Raw genomic sequence first — 15,906 nt, 5'->3', positions numbered from 1 at the left:
CGCGCAGGTTCCGCCAAATACAAACCCCGGCTACAAGGTGTTTGGGGCAGCTCGCAACCAACGCAGCGGCCTGAATATTGAATATCTAACTCCAAGTAATCTTGACTCTCAGTCTGAAGGAGGGCTTCGACGGGGAACGTCACCCATTCATTCTCTCTAGAGATGCTGCCTGTCCCGCTCAGCCAGCGTGAACCTACCTTATCTCCTCCAGGTTGTTGCGCCTGCAAGGTGGGTGGGCGAGCCGGCACTCTGGCTTCCCTGAAGTTCACAAGGCACAATACACTAAATGCCCCGCGCGTCAGGCAGCAGCCATGGAGGCAGGAAAGTTGGAAACCCACAAAACTGCAAATATTTAAGAGGGAGTTAGATGTGACCCTTGTGGCTAAAGGGATCGGAGAGAAGGGGGCGGGAGAGAAGGCAGGTACAGGATACCGAGTTAGATGATCATAGAAACATAGAAATTAGGTGCAGGAGTAGGGGCCATTCGGGCCTTCGAGCCTGCACCGCCATTCAATATGATCATGGCTGATCATCCAACTCTGTATCCCGTACCTGCCTTCTCTCCATACCCCCTGATCCCCTTAGCCACAAGGGCCACATCTAACTCCATCTTAAATATAGCCAATGAACTGGCCTCAACTACCCTCTGTGGCAGAGTTCCAGAGATTCACCACTCTCTGTGCGAAAAAAGTTCTTCTCATCTCGGTTTTAAAGGATTTCCCCCTTATCCTTAAGCCATGATCATATTGAATGGCGGTGCAGGCTCTTAGGGCCGAATGGCCTACTCCTGCACCTATTTTCTATGTTTCTATGCTAGCACTTTAAGCTAAGAAGCCCATTCCAATCAAAATGTCATCTTTATTCCACCTTGCTGAAGATACACAGAAAATGGGGGAATAACTCAGCGGGACAAGATCCCTGGAGAGGATGAATAGGTGACGTTTTGGATCGAGACCCTTCTTCAGATTGTGTGAGGGAAAGGAAAACTAGAGATATGGAAGGGTAAGGTGTGAAAACGACATCAAAGCAGACGGGGATAAAGGAAATGTGGAATGGTTCATTGAGCCGAGGGGAAGGTGACATCAAGGCATACAACAGTAAAATTAATCAGGAGGAAAGTGAAACTAGTTGGAGAACTACAGTGGGAGAGGGACACAGAGAGAAGGAAAACAAGGGTTACTTGTAAGCTGCCCAGGCAAAATATGAGGCGCTGTTCCTCCAAGTGTGATTGGCCTCACTCCGACAGTGGAGGAGGCCCAGAACTGAAAGGTCAGTATGGGAATGGCAGGGGGAGTTAAAGTGTTTAGCAACCAGGACATTGCGTAGGCCGAGGTGGACTGAGCGAAGATGTTCGGTGAAATGATTGCCGAGTCTACGCTTGGACTCACTGATATATAGGCACCATAAATTCTGTCTCCAACAGTTGTTTTGCCTGAGGGATCAAAGTGAACGTTTCACCTCGCTGATTATCAGAAAGAAGGAAACCTCACCATCCTGAGCCGGCCGGTCGACTTCCTCTCCTGGCCTGCCCTTTATTCCACTTCTACTCCCCTTTCCAGATCGCAACTTGTTGCATTAAATTTCCATAATGTCATATATCTATTTTCTGGCTATCGACTCTTTTTGCCATTGGACACCATAACTGAGTGAATCCAAATCATCGCGATTCAGAACATCTCAGTTGTGCAGCATACTCATTGCAACAGGTCTTTCGGCTCACCACGTGAATGCCCACCTTTATGACCATCTGCACATACATTGCCCTCCATAATGTTTGGGATAAAGACCTATCATTTATTTATTTGCTTCTGTACTCCACAATTTGAGATTTGTAATAGAAAAAAAAAAATAACGTTCGGTGAAATGATTTTAATAAGGGCCAATTTTACACATTTTGGTTTCAGCAAGTAGCATATAAAAGGCATGCTCAATTGGGTTCAGAGCAGGTGATTGACTTGGCCACTCAAGCATTGGTCATTTTTTAAGCATTGAAAAACTCCTTTGTTGGGATCATTGCTGTAGAATGAACCGCCAGCCAATGAGTTTTGAGGCATTTGTTTGAACTTGAGCAGATAGGATGTGTCCATACCATTCAGAATTCATTACACTACTACCATCAGCAGTTGTATCATCAATGAAGATTTTAATTATAGAGAGAATTCTTCTGTCGTCAGTTGTGGAGGTTTTCCTTGGCCTGCCAGTCCCTTTGCAATTAATAAGCTCACCAGTGCTCTCTTCTTAATGATGTTCCAAACAGTTGGTTTTGATAAGCCTAAGGTTTGGCTGATGTCTAACAATTTTATTCTTGTTTCTCAGTCACATAATGGCTTATTTGACTTTCATTGGCACAACTTTGGTCCTCATGTTGATAAACAGCTTTAAAAGTTCCAAAGGTAATGTAAAGACTGGAGGAAACACTAGGTGCTGAGAGCTCTTATACCTGCATTATGGTGCCCTGAATGGGGGGGGGGGGGGGGGGGGGGGGGGGGGGGGGGGGGGGGGGGGGGGGGGGGACTGTATAAACACAGCTGTAATTTCTACATGGTGAAATCAAAATGTATAAAATAGCCTTTATTAAAATCTGACCACGTGCACTTTAACCACATGTGAATTTTTCTATTGCAAATCTCAAATTGTGGAGTACAGAGGCAAATAAATAAATTATGGGTCTTTATCCCAAATATTAAGGAGGACATTCTGTATTGGAACCGGATCTTCCTATGCCTTACTTTACTTATGTCTGTTTACATATCTGTTAAACATTGTGTGATTATATCCGATTCTACCACCTTCTAGCACCTCATTCTACATATATCCCAATCTCTACGGAAAAAAAATTTCCCCGAAGAACCTCTGAAGAAGCGTCTGGACCCAAAACGTCACCAATGCGTGTTCTCCAGAGATGCTGCCTGACCTGCTAAGTTACTCCAACACTTTGTGTCCCTTTGCATATTAACCAGCATCTGGGGTTAATTTGTTTCTACCCTTTAAAACTCCTTACACGTTCATCTTGAACCTGTGCCCTCTTGTTTTTGATACCACTGCTGTGGGAAAAAGATTCTGGCTGTCTTCTATCCATTCTATGCCACTAATAATTGTATATACCTATATCAGGAACCCCACAACCTCCCACACTCTAGGAAAAACAACCCTGCCTTTCTCTTCACATAAAATCTTCCATTCCAGGCAACATCCTGCGAATCTCCTCTGCTTTCTGCAGTGTAATCACATCTTGAAAGTGTGCTGACCAGGACTGCACCTAGTACTCCATGTGGGGTCTGATCAATGTTTTGTAAACTTGTAACATCACAACCCAACTTTTATACTTTACGCCTCAACCTTTGAAGGCCACCATGTCGTATGCCTTCTTCATTAACCCGTCTGGTAGTGTTCCCAGCACCCTCCCATTGACTGCATTTCCATTGCCAAAATGCACCGTCTTGAACTTGACAGGATGTCAGAACAGAACACCACAGGAGATCCTTCTTCCCTGTGGCTATCAAACTGTACAACTGCCCCTTCTGTCATGGGGTAGACTGAGACCGACTCTCCAAACTCCCCTCCCCAATCTTTGCACACCCCCAAGCCTCTCCACTCGTCACTTTAATTTCATGATTCATGTATTTTGCATTTTTATGACTTGGCAGATTAATTTCCCTCCTGGGATAAATAAAGTTCTATCATATTGTATCATAAATTCACCATAAATATATATTTTGCCACAGCCTTAGAAAACTTTCAATGCTATCCACATCGCCACCATTCGTCACCCACAAACTTACTAATCATACCTCTCATATTAACACTCAAGCTATTAATAAATATCATAAAGAACAAAGGACTCAGCACCGATCGCAGTGGTACACCACCATTCACTTCCTCCCGTCCCCAAGCATAATTTTGGATCCAATTCGGCAAATCTCTTTCGTGAGTCGCATCTTAATTTTTGGACCACCCATCACTGGACACTGTATCTAATGCTTTCCTTCAGTCCATATGGGCAATGTCCACCACCCTGCCTTCATCAATTTTCTTAGTTATCTCAAGTCAAGTCAAGTCCAGTCAAGTTTATAGTTTTGTAGTTATCTCCACAAAATAATTCATATCAATGATGCTGGATATCCCCCACAGATATCAGTACCTGTCTTTCTAAATGTACACAAATCCTGTTCTTTAGAATTTCCCCCCATAATTTCTCCACCACTGACGTAACGGTCTGTATATACCTTGCCTATTCTAAGGGCCATACCTTTGTCCCTTCCAACTTAATCCTTTGTACTTCAATTATGCTAACATCCACTATATCAATGTTTTGCCCACACATACAAGTCCATCCATGCAATGTCAAGAATTGCAGTTTACTCAATAATCATCTTCATTGTTTAAAAAAAAAAAAAATCAAAAGCATTTGCATTAGCTTATCGAAACTATCAACATGTTGTAGTCACAGCAGGGTACAATCACTCTTGGCAGTTTTGTGGAATTTAACATTGTTTAAAAATAAAATCTACACATTGCACGTGTAGGACACTTACCAAGTGCAGTTCATTATTTTTCCGTGATTGAAGAAAACTGAAGGAGACTAAACGGTTACAAAAAATATTGCCGTGGTAGGTAAACTCCAGAGTGATGATTGATATGTCATTATGCTGCATGTGATTTAAATATGGAGACCATCCTCTAGAAGGGAACGTGTCCCATTCTTTTCCAGTCAGCAATGAAAATGGCTCAGCTTTGAGGTTATCCCCATCTGCTGCAAGCAACTTGGTGATTTTGTGCAGATTATGAGTAGATATCTGTCACTGAATGATGTCACACTACTGTTGACAACTACTTTGGGGAAAGCTGGAAATATCGGGGCAAATTTTACATCATTTCCTTTTGCTGAATATACAAGGATTTTACTACAGGTACAAATATTTGCTTTGCCCAATAAATATCTCTATGGGGAGACAACCTAATCAGAATTTCCCCGACATCTCGATGGACTGGCAACTTCTGTGCATCCCTGGAGGGTTTTAATGCACTAAGGGTCCTCGATCAATCTACTGTGTACCCTTGTCTTATCACTGATTAGTCAATATATCCATCCTCAGTACATTAGCAAACTAGATCCTCTAAATACACAATACTTTCATAACCAGTAGATTGAAGTTTTCAAAGAAAAAAAAGTACTACTAATGTCACAATGATTTTCATCTCAGTATGTTTCACACCATATCCATCTTAAGTGTTGGCATCTGAAGTCCACCTTCAGTGTTGGCATCTTTACCTGCGATATACTGTAACAATTATTTTTCACTCATAATTTACATGGGGACAGGGAATCCAGCCTAAGCACTCCTTTTGAGTGAGGCTTGAGCACTTTACATTGCATGGGTCAATTGGAAATAATCACAGGAAGCCCATAGCATAGCTGGGGGTGGATGCTGGGACTCAAGGCAAATACATGACATTAATGTATGCGTCCTGTTCACAGGCAATGGTCCTTTATAAACCATTAAAATATTAATATGAAAGCCCTAATGAGCAAATCAATCGCCAAGCATGGAAGGCTGCAGACCAAATCTAGTAAATAAGATTTGTGGATGATGTTCAATTTGGGCATGTGGGTGGGGTGGGGTGTTAAAAAATAATGTGTTTGTTTGTTGTGGGCATGGGATGTGATATCCCAGTAATGAGGGCCAACAATGGTGGACCACGTAGGGAGAGGTTCCGGGGATTGAGAAAGGGATTTCGCAGTTGGAGAGTGGGGTGAGTTTTCATGCTTAATTTCAAAACTTACAAATAGAGGTTAAAAAACTAAAATTGTGTTGAAACAAGTTTTATTCGGATTAATGTTATATTTTACAAGTTATTGACATTTTAAACTTTACTTTCAAACCACTTTTCCACTTGCCCTGCCCGTCAGCCATGTTACAATGACATCTATTTACATTATTATTCATTTATTTTAACCCAAAAAACACGGTGTTTCAAAGTTTCGCATTCATGTGTTGCCTGTATGGAGGTTTACATGAGGGAGAGGGGTCAGTTCCTGTGACTGCATCTCTCCGCAGGGCGTTCCAGTTTCTTCGTACACTCCAAAGACGAGAGAGAGGTATGGTAGGTTAAGGGGGCCAAATAGGGTGAAGAGGGGGAGGCTGTGTGATGAGGGGAATGGAGGAGGATAATGGTAGGAAGAGGGTGGAGGTGAGTGAAGCAGAATCTGATCAGAGTAATGGAGAAGAGAATGTGAGGGAGAGAGATGCGTTCAAATCTGGTTATTGCCATTTGGATGTAGGATTTGTGTAAATTAGTGGTTGGTGTGGACACAATGGGCCAAAATTCCTATTTCCCCAATGCTGTATCTCTCTATGACTAATTCTTCACCATCAGTGAAACTTTCTTTTTCACATGAAGACACTGAACTGAAAAAAAGTGACAAAAGAGGCTACAAGCATTTCACATAGTTTGAATAGTTGGGAGGTAAGCAGAATGCAACTACAGGACATAATCGTTGAAGCCTTTGGAATTTTAGTTGAGGAGTGTTTTAATACAACTGGTGACCATGGTCTGCCTCACTTTATAGGAGTTTAATTGATTCAATCACAAGGACAACAGTAATCAAAAAGCAAAAGAACGGCAGGTGCCGAAAAGTTGAATGAAAAGCAGAAAATTATGGAAATGGAGAAAGAATTCCAGACTGATGGCTGGTTTTAATAGATGTCAAAACAGGACCACTTGATACCAGGTTTCAATGCACAACCTGAAATGTTAACTTTGTTTCTCTCCCCATAGATGCTGTCTAACCTGTTAATTGTTTCCAGCATTTTGTGTTTTAAATACCAGTATGACAATCCTTGTCATGAAGTTAACGCAGCAAAAGAAACATCTTTTTTTCTTTAGATTTGATCGAGTTGTTCATTCAGAGGGATTTCAAATCACATAATAGCTTCACCTTCTAGCTTGAAAGATCAATGTATATATCAGTACATTACATTGTTTGGAAAAGTTTGGAGTACAATTAATAATGCCAGAAAACAGGAACTGCATTTGCTGGTTACCATGTCATTACAGAATTCTTTCCAGTTTTGTTTGTCATATCAGAACATTAACAGAGTACTGGAAGTTGGGTTGCTATGTATCTCAGGCTAATTGCTTTTTAAAATATATTTACCTAACTGGCAATGCTTTCAAGTCATTTTCAAAACCTGGTAAATACCTGCGATAAAGTTGGCATACAAGTGGCAAAGTTTTTGCTGCAGCCAGAACATTTCCGAAGGAGTACCAAGGGATTTGATTTGGTCTCAATTCACATTCCTCTTATTTTTCATCTTTGCTTTCATTTTAGTCACAGTTTATGTTAGTTACATCTATACTGCTACAGATGAGATTTCTCTGCAAGGCAGTTTTACTAAAATACAACTCAAACGCGATGGCTCTGTATAATTTACTGACTGATGTCAGACTTGACATTATTTATTTGACAAAATTTTCATTTTCGATTTTTGACCCCATTACTGCCAATGCTTTTGCACTTTTATTCCACCACTGACCAGCACATCAGCGGGTGAGATTGATCAGCAAACCATGAAAGCCGCACACAAAATTCTTAAATCAAATGAATAAAAATGTAAATTTTGTGCCTTTGACATTTTTTTTCCTGGCACAGGCTTTTGTCAGTTTAAAAATACAAAATTTCCATTTACGTCTTGGTGTTTTTAAAAAAAGTTTTAAATCAGTGAAAAACAAAGAAATTCAAGCTGACATAGAGTTAATAATTTCCGTATGTCTACCTGCCATCTGGAGTTGAGTCTGGACTTCTTGGCTAACTTTGCTGTCTTTGATCCTTCCAGTCTCAACTATTTCAACACACTCCTGGACAGCCTTCCTCAATCTATTCTATAAGGGTGAGCTCATCCAAACTGTGTTGGCTGCATCCTCTGCTTTCTGACCCACTTTAATTCCCAGCTAAACAATGGCTTAAGCTAAATATTCTTCCTTTGTTTCCAAACTCCCCATGGACTCGGCCTCTCGTTTCTGGCCAGTAGTAGGTATAAGGGTGGACAAACTACACTGCACTCCTATTGTAATCTGAAGAAAACAACCAAGTATGACTGCACAGGCACACATTCACAACTTAATCAGTGTGCTACATATGCCCTCCACAGGCCAGTAAACTTGTTTCTCTACCATTGCTTATTCCCAACTTTAATCACACCGCTTGGCATGTGCCTTCAGTTGTCAGGATCCTAAACTCTACTATTCTCCTTTAAGGCATTCGTAACAAACTCTGATCAAGCTGTGCTTAAGAGCTTCCATATGATTCAGCCCTAAGTGTCCAGTGTAAATCATTGGGACATTTTTGCTTTGCTGAAGCCACAAAATAAATACAATTGTGTTGGGTTTGAGTACTCAGTTATTATATAATCATCTGGAGAAGCCAGGAATTAAACTTACAACTGACTTCCCCATGAACTGCATCCGAGTTCTTCAATAGAATTGATTATATGTGACTAATCCCTAATAAGATGCAGCACTAAGAGAGGCCCTTTTGGGATTAAGATGGATGTGCAGAAGGTTCATGGAAAGAACCTTAGTTTTGTATGCCAATGACATTGAAATGTTTTTTATGTTTAATAATCCTTATTAATAAATTCTGATGTTAGTGCCATAAGGGGTCATCAAGGCAAACAGATTGGACATGGTCAAGCAGAAGCTAGATAAACATGAAAATATTGAGGATATCCTGACTGAAGGGGACAGATATAAGTAGCATAAATGCCAGCACTGGTCAGTGAGGTCAAATACTTGTGCAGGGAAGGTGTTACTGTGTGTAACACCTTCCATATGACCCATTGAGCCCAAAAATATTACTTCGTGGGAAAATGAAAGTTTTTCAACTCAAGGCAAACCTGGCAAAGCATTCCCCTGCTTTGTAGGAACCAAATACAAATGGTCACCACTTTGTGGAGTACCTGCGTTCAGTCCGCTGGGCGACCCTGTGCTTTGATAGTCTTCCACTTTAATTTTCCATTCCAACACCTCTGTCCTATCTGACTCTGGCTTTCTGCATTTTTATAATTCCAATGCAAGCTTGAGAAACAACACCTTCCATCTAGGTGCATGGGAGCCTTCTGGATTCAATTTTACAGCTGTAGGTAACTAGCCAGTTCAGCTGTAATTCCTTTGTATCATTGGCTCTTTTTCTTATAGCAGATACTGCCCAACATGTTTTCAGCATTTTCACTACATTTACATCTGTGGTTATTAGCTTTTTTTCCTCTTCATTATTTGGCCTGTCCAACATTTTATTATTTTCCCCGTTTTATTTAGGAATGTTATGGAATTGAGATTTAAAAAAATCAAGCCTGTAATTTATACCATCAGATAAAGCATAAAAAGAACTTTAATTTGATATCTAATTCACTTTCATATCTTCAGTATTAAAAATGTTATGGGCATTTTCATACTCGGAAATTAGCATCTTGTGCTTTTCCATTAACTTAACACAAAAACTGTGATCGAGGACTGTCAATTGACATAAAATCCCATAACTTTCTTAAAAATTAAGAGAACTGAATGACATTTTCAGTTATTAGATTGAAGCATTCTGAAACAAATATGATACATCATACTTGGATGGCCTGAAATTAAAGTATATAATTAGTTAATTACCTAATTAAGTAGCTAATTACAAAATTGTGACGGAAATAGTAATAAACACCCAGACTGCCTTGAAAATTCAAAAATGTGATATTCTCAAGATCAGAACTTTATTATTGTAACGATAAAAAAAGTAAAACCCAACAAAAAAAAAAAATCATATTCATCAGTGTCATCAAATCAATTAAATTAATCTAAATTCAATTACTAGATCTGAACATCTGTCCCATTCTTAAGAAAAGGCTAAAAATACAATTTTAAATAGCCAAAGTATCCAAATAACAAACTGATCCCATTTACACAAGAATTCACAATATAACATGTTTAAATCTCATTGTCATGAATTTCTATGCCAAATCGAAGGAATTGAATGTTTAATTCCCATAAATTTTACTCTGTTGGTTTATAACACCGCAGCAGGCATGGGCCATTTTGCACAGACATGTGTTCAAAATCCACAAACATCCACTCTCAAGATAATCAAAATCATTATTTTTTTGCACAATCATGTCTTAAGAACATCTAAATTATCTATATTTTGTTTAAATGCCTATCCATGACCAATATTTTCATTATAATATCTGACTAAAAACTATATACTGTGGAACTTTTTAGTCAGATTTAGTATGAAAACATTGATCATGGATTGTTCAATCTTATTGCACCTTTTATTAAATATTCGTGCACTTCCCCTCCCAATCATGTTAGGCTAACAGATCAGTAAATTGTCTTGAAGCTAGACACAAAATGCTGGAGTAATTCAACGGGTCAGGCAGCATCTCTGTGATGTTTCGGGTCGAGACCCTTCTTCAGCCTGACCTGCTGAGTTACTCCAGCATTTTGTGTCTAGTTTTGGTGTAAACCAGCATCTGCAGTTCCTCCTAACACAATATCTGTCTTGTCTCTTTTTTGCACAGTGGAGTCACATTTGATACTCGGAACCAAAGTAACCGCCCCAGAACGAGAGCATCTACTACATCGCAAGTCATCTTCAATGAACTACGTGTAGATCATCAGGTGCTTGGGATTTATAAGTTTTAAAACTCTCTAGTAAAAGAAAAAGCTCTGGAGTAACTCAGAACAGGCAGCATCTGTGGGTCGGAAACCTTTTGACTGATTGTAGTACGAGGGGGAAAGCTGGAACAGAGGTGTGTGGGGGACAAAGTCTTGGCATTCCGGCACAGACGCTAGCTGCCCCAGTAACTCAAACATTTTGTACTTTGCTCAAGATTCCTTCAGCATCTTCAGTTCTTTGTGTCTCAAATCTCTCGTGAGTTTCTGTAATTCCTTACTCTCAAGAGAACCTCAATTCTATCTATCTGATAAGTTTTGTGTCTTCTACAAAGATGGACACAGGGGTAGTGTTACTGTCTTGCAGCACAAGAGGCCTGGCTTTGATCCTGACACAGAGTTTGTACATTTTCCATGTGACCATGTTGGTTTTCTTTGGGTGTTCCGTTTTCCTCCACATTCCAAAGATGTGCAGGTTTGTATGTACATTAAGAGTGGGATAGAACTAGTGTATTGGTGATCACAGGTCAGTGTGGACTCGGTGGGCAGAAGGGCCTGCTTCCATGTTGTATCTAAACTAATAGTTTAATTCTTTTATGATTTCCTTATATGCCATTCTAAATTCTGTCTCTGGGCCTCATGTTTGCTCTTGCTCGTCTTTTCATTTTTACCTACTTGTAAATGGACTGAAAGAACCGTTTCTTGCCAGTCTAATTTCATTCTAAAATGCCTTTCTTTATTGATTTCGCCCTATTGTGTTCTAAAATACTCCCAATTTTTAGGTCTACTACTATTTCTAGCATCTTGACAAGTCACTTTTTAAATTTAAAACCATCTTTAACCTCTTGTCAGAGACAAATCAATGTTCCTTGGGCCTTGTGCTTTAAAAAGGGAATATTTATTTTGCAAATATGCATCATTTCTTTAAATACAAACCATTCCTTGTCCACAGTATTTATTTTCCCAATCAATCATAATCTACTCTCGTACCTACATAACTTCCTTTGTTTGGCTTTACGATTTCACTTTTGTATTGAACCACGTGCACTTACAAGCTCAATGCAAAATTCTCTCTTACCCTTCTCACCCGTCCCTAAAGATCCCCAGCTAATAGAATCATTAACTAATTCTTTCATTGCAGTGATACCCAAAATAGCTCTTTCCGAAGCTGGTTTCTCAATATATGATCTCGAAAGGCATTCTTGAATGCATTCATTGAATTAATCTTCCTCATCGCAGTAAAAGATTTGTCTAATCGTCATGCAAGTTAACATCTCTTATGACTACCGTTACTTTTGCTGTAGGCATTTCTAATTGTCCAATTAATTCCACACCTAATATTGAAACTACATAAACTGAAAACTTCCACGCTCAAGAAATTATTCATTCATGGGGCGAGTATCACCAGCAAGGTTGGTTTTTATTGTTGTTCCCAAATTGATTGAAGAAATGTTGAAGGCGATCCGAGAGAGCAAAGGAAACTTAATACCTAGATCTGATCGACCATTTCATAGTCATGGAAATACACCAGAAAAACAGGCCTTTTGACACATGGAGTCCATGCTGACCATTATTCTCCCCACATTCAAATCAACTTCAGAGATGTTAAAGTCAACCACGCTGCCAGATTCAGAGGGGTCAAAGTTTCACACAAGCCTGTGGATCCTGGACAGCAGACTTGCCTAAAGATCAATGAACCAGATAAGAATTTAACAACAATCGAAGATAGACACAAAAAGTTGGAGTAACTCAGCAGGACGGCAGCATATCTGGAGAGAAGGAATAGGTGACGTTTTGGGTTGAGACCTTCACAACAATCGACCGAGTGGTCGCTGAGTTGATGCAAGTTCTTTATTCCACATTTTAGTGAGACCAGAGCTTGGGTTATCCTGCTAGACTGATAGTCCAATGTTCTGGTGAACCCTGCAGTTAGTCCAAATGATACATTTAAATCGAAAGTATTTCACAAATATTTTCAACATCAACTCAAAGAAACGGTTTATTCAATGTTTTGTAAACAAATCAGAGGAACAGAAACCATGGTACCATGCAGCATTTTACAGCTTCACAACACGGTGTAACATTTCAGAAGCACAAAACCCAATACAATTATTTAACTTGGAAAGGGAATCAACCCCAGCCTGCTCTTGAAAAGCTGTGCACAGAGCCCACACCAATTCTCATTTGCATGAATAAAATTTAAAATTAGATTAAATAACTGGAATTGAATTAGAAATGCTGTAACATAGTTGTGATGGTAACGACCTATGAAATAAATGAATCAAATGATTGTTCAGAGGTTCTATCAAAAATGAGCTGTAAAATTCATTTCTGCTTTTTGTTAATCATTTATTTAAAATGCATCATTTTAGGTATCATGTTCCATTGTCCACTCAATATTTTGAGGGATCCAAGTTATTTATTGATGACAACCTCATCCCATTTAAAGTTAGAAGGTTCATAAAATCTGAAATTATCTATTTTTTAAAATATTTAAAACTCAAATTATGCTGAGATGCATTAGTTCTCTGAAATCCAAATTTTTGCTCTGATCATTCCCCCCTTCCCCAAGTACGAACTTTGCAACCATATTCATTACACCTAATGAACATTCTAACTCTAAACAAGATTTAAACATTGCAGAAATACATTTCTATTTTTTCTGACTCTCATTTCAACAGTAGATTAGAGGGTTATACATTTTTAAACAATGTAAAAAATGACATCATTTTAAAAAGAGCCAGTGTATTGCCCCATTGCTATGCATAGTAGATAATAACCAATGCTGCAGGATCATTTCCACAAGTGGCTAACTGTATCTAGGAAGAACAAAGACCATACCCAAAGCACCAAGTAGTGTTTGGCTTGTATATTATTTAGTGTTACAGACACAACAGCTAATTTTCACTGGACAGAGGCCCAATTTAAAATGCTCATTAATAGTTCTCTACCCATCAAATAACATATCAACTGGCGGGCAAGTCATTCTGTACCACAATTTAAGATGGTGGATTGTCCTATAACTGCTTTAGAGTTGGCACTGCATTGCAGCCCTCCCAGATTCAGAAACAGCCTGTATTATACCTTTCTGCAGGTAGGACTGTCCAAGTTTCATTGCTCACCCTGGAGTTTATTTACATTGCAATACACAAATTGTTGGAAGCAACAAAAGGAATGCACACAAAAATCAATACCCAAACTATACTACTGTTGAAGACAGTTCAAATTAATTTAATTTGCTCATTGTAAATTAATACATATCTATACATTCACTTGGTTTGTTAAAAAGTCAGAATGCATTCAAATCACCAGAATAGATTCTCGTCACTTCTTCCAAAGAACAGAGACAATATTCACTGTTTTCACAGTACAATGCAGAACAAAAAAAAATCTCAGTTGGCTGTACAAGGCAAAATAACTCAGCTAATTTAGTTAGTTTTTTTTGTTTTTTTTAATATGGTAAATTTAAAACAGATCACTTCTCAAGTGCTATTTTGATTAACCTGAAAATAGCAGATTACCGCTGATCTGAATAAATTGCCAATTTTGTGAATTGATTTAGTGAACTCAACCACTCAAAATAACTAAATTTTGTTCATAAAATCTTCAAAAGTACAAAATATACAAAATAATGTACAGAGAAACGAAACTTACCCCACCCCTGCCCAACATATTTGAAATAATAAAATCAATCTAAACAAGTTGCATTTAAACTTTAAGAAATATTAGTCTGCATCTCTTCCTTCTACTTCACCCAACATCGATACAAGAAGTTCAAGTTTTATCAAGTAATGCACTTGTAAAGGCCAGGGTACACCATACAATGATTTTGCATTATTGCATTGTGTTATAATCAGAATTCCTTCCAGAGCCTTTAAAACCCCAGGCTCAGTCTTGTATCAAATAGTTACAAACCATCTACTACAAACCGTCGGTTTTCATATGCAGCAGGATTGTTCACGGCCTCTGGAAGGTCTTGCTCCTCCTCGTCTGCCATTGGAAATGAGATAATCAAAAACATTAGAAACGCAGCTTTGGAAATAGTGTTGAGTCAATTAATAGATTAAAATACATTTAAAAAAACATTGGTCCAAAATGTTAACTCAAATGATTAAAAAAAAAATTAAAGCAAACACATAATATAAAACAAATTTAAATCGTTAGGATTTTTAAAATCTTCTTTTATTTTGGCTAATTTGGTGTTGTGTGATCTTAGAGCTAGTATTTGCAAAGATAGTTGACCAAAGAGTAGCAGAGCAAGATTTGGGATTTACCCAATGCTTGCATATGCATGCATGCTTGTATTCCAGATGGACTATGGGTCATAAATTGGCAGAAGGTTATCCTGCAGATGTTTCTCTTTCCCCAAACTAAACACTGTATGTGAAGCTTCCCTGCCAACAGTCTCCAGGTCAGTGCAAAAGATGGATTCTGGGGTCTTTTTGATTGCTACGACAGAATATGAGATCTAAAGTGTCCATACCAATGAATAATTCAATTAAACTGGCACTTTGCCCACCAAAAATGCAAGTCACGCAGGACAATAGTTGAGTAATGTTGAATTGAGGTTTTTTTTTTTTTTTGGTTTTTTTTAAGGATTTAACAGATGGGGTTAAAAGGGAATTTGTTGATGCATATTTGATGAGGTATCAAACATTGACACAAGGTGAAGTTTTCATTGTATTACAGATGATTGATTAAAAGTCAAAAAATACAGTCGGAATTAATAGATTTTTTTAAAAGTAGGTTGCAACTAGTATGATAACAATCAGTATTTGGGCTCTCAGCGATTTACCAAATTACAGCTTAGATTAAAAGATAGTGTTATAATCAGAGTTTGATAGAATAAAAATAAGATAGAAAAATGAGCTGGAAATAAGAGGCAGATTCTGCAAAGGTGGGCAAATTTGTTGCAAGTTGGCAGATGGAATGTGATGCAAGAAAAGTTTTCACTTTGGAAGGAGGATCATCCAGTGAGGTTATGTGCGTAGATTAGACCTCGTAAATGATTTTTGACACGTCCTTGAGTTACAGGGAGAGGTTGTATAGGTTGGTACCTTTTCTGTTGAAGCATAAGAGGCCGAAGGATGATCTTGAGGCATAAAAGATCATGAGGGGCATGTATAAAGTAAAAAAAATACCTTGTGGGCAGCTAAGGAGAAAACTGCTGAGGCCCTTGCAAGATATTTGCATCATCTTTAGCCACAGGTGAAGTTCCAGAAGACTGGTGTTGCACTGTTGTTTATC

The 15,906-nt window shown here is 38.7% G+C and overlaps 1 protein-coding gene across 7 annotated transcripts in view; it reads right to left on the bottom strand.

The window, feature by feature from the left end:
• Positions 1 to 13,325: 13,325 nt before the first annotated feature.
• golm2 (golgi membrane protein 2) overlaps positions 13,326 to 15,906 on the bottom strand; it is a 65,395-nt gene continuing 62,814 nt past the window's right edge. For all 7 annotated transcript variants that reach the window (XM_055661375.1, XM_055661374.1, XM_055661373.1 and 4 more), the window contains one exon: positions 13,326 to 14,649. Coding sequence is in view for 4 of the 7 variants with exons in the window: in XM_055661373.1 (XP_055517348.1) it covers positions 14,567 to 14,649 (83 nt within the window). In the remaining 3 variants the exon portion in view is untranslated. The remainder of the gene's footprint in view (positions 14,650 to 15,906) is intronic.

Source organism: Leucoraja erinacea, chromosome 33 (assembly GCF_028641065.1).
Source record: "Leucoraja erinacea ecotype New England chromosome 33, Leri_hhj_1, whole genome shotgun sequence".
Classification (NCBI taxonomy): Eukaryota; Metazoa; Chordata; class Chondrichthyes; order Rajiformes; family Rajidae; genus Leucoraja; species Leucoraja erinaceus.
This window is presented reverse-complemented; position numbering and strand designations above follow the sequence as displayed.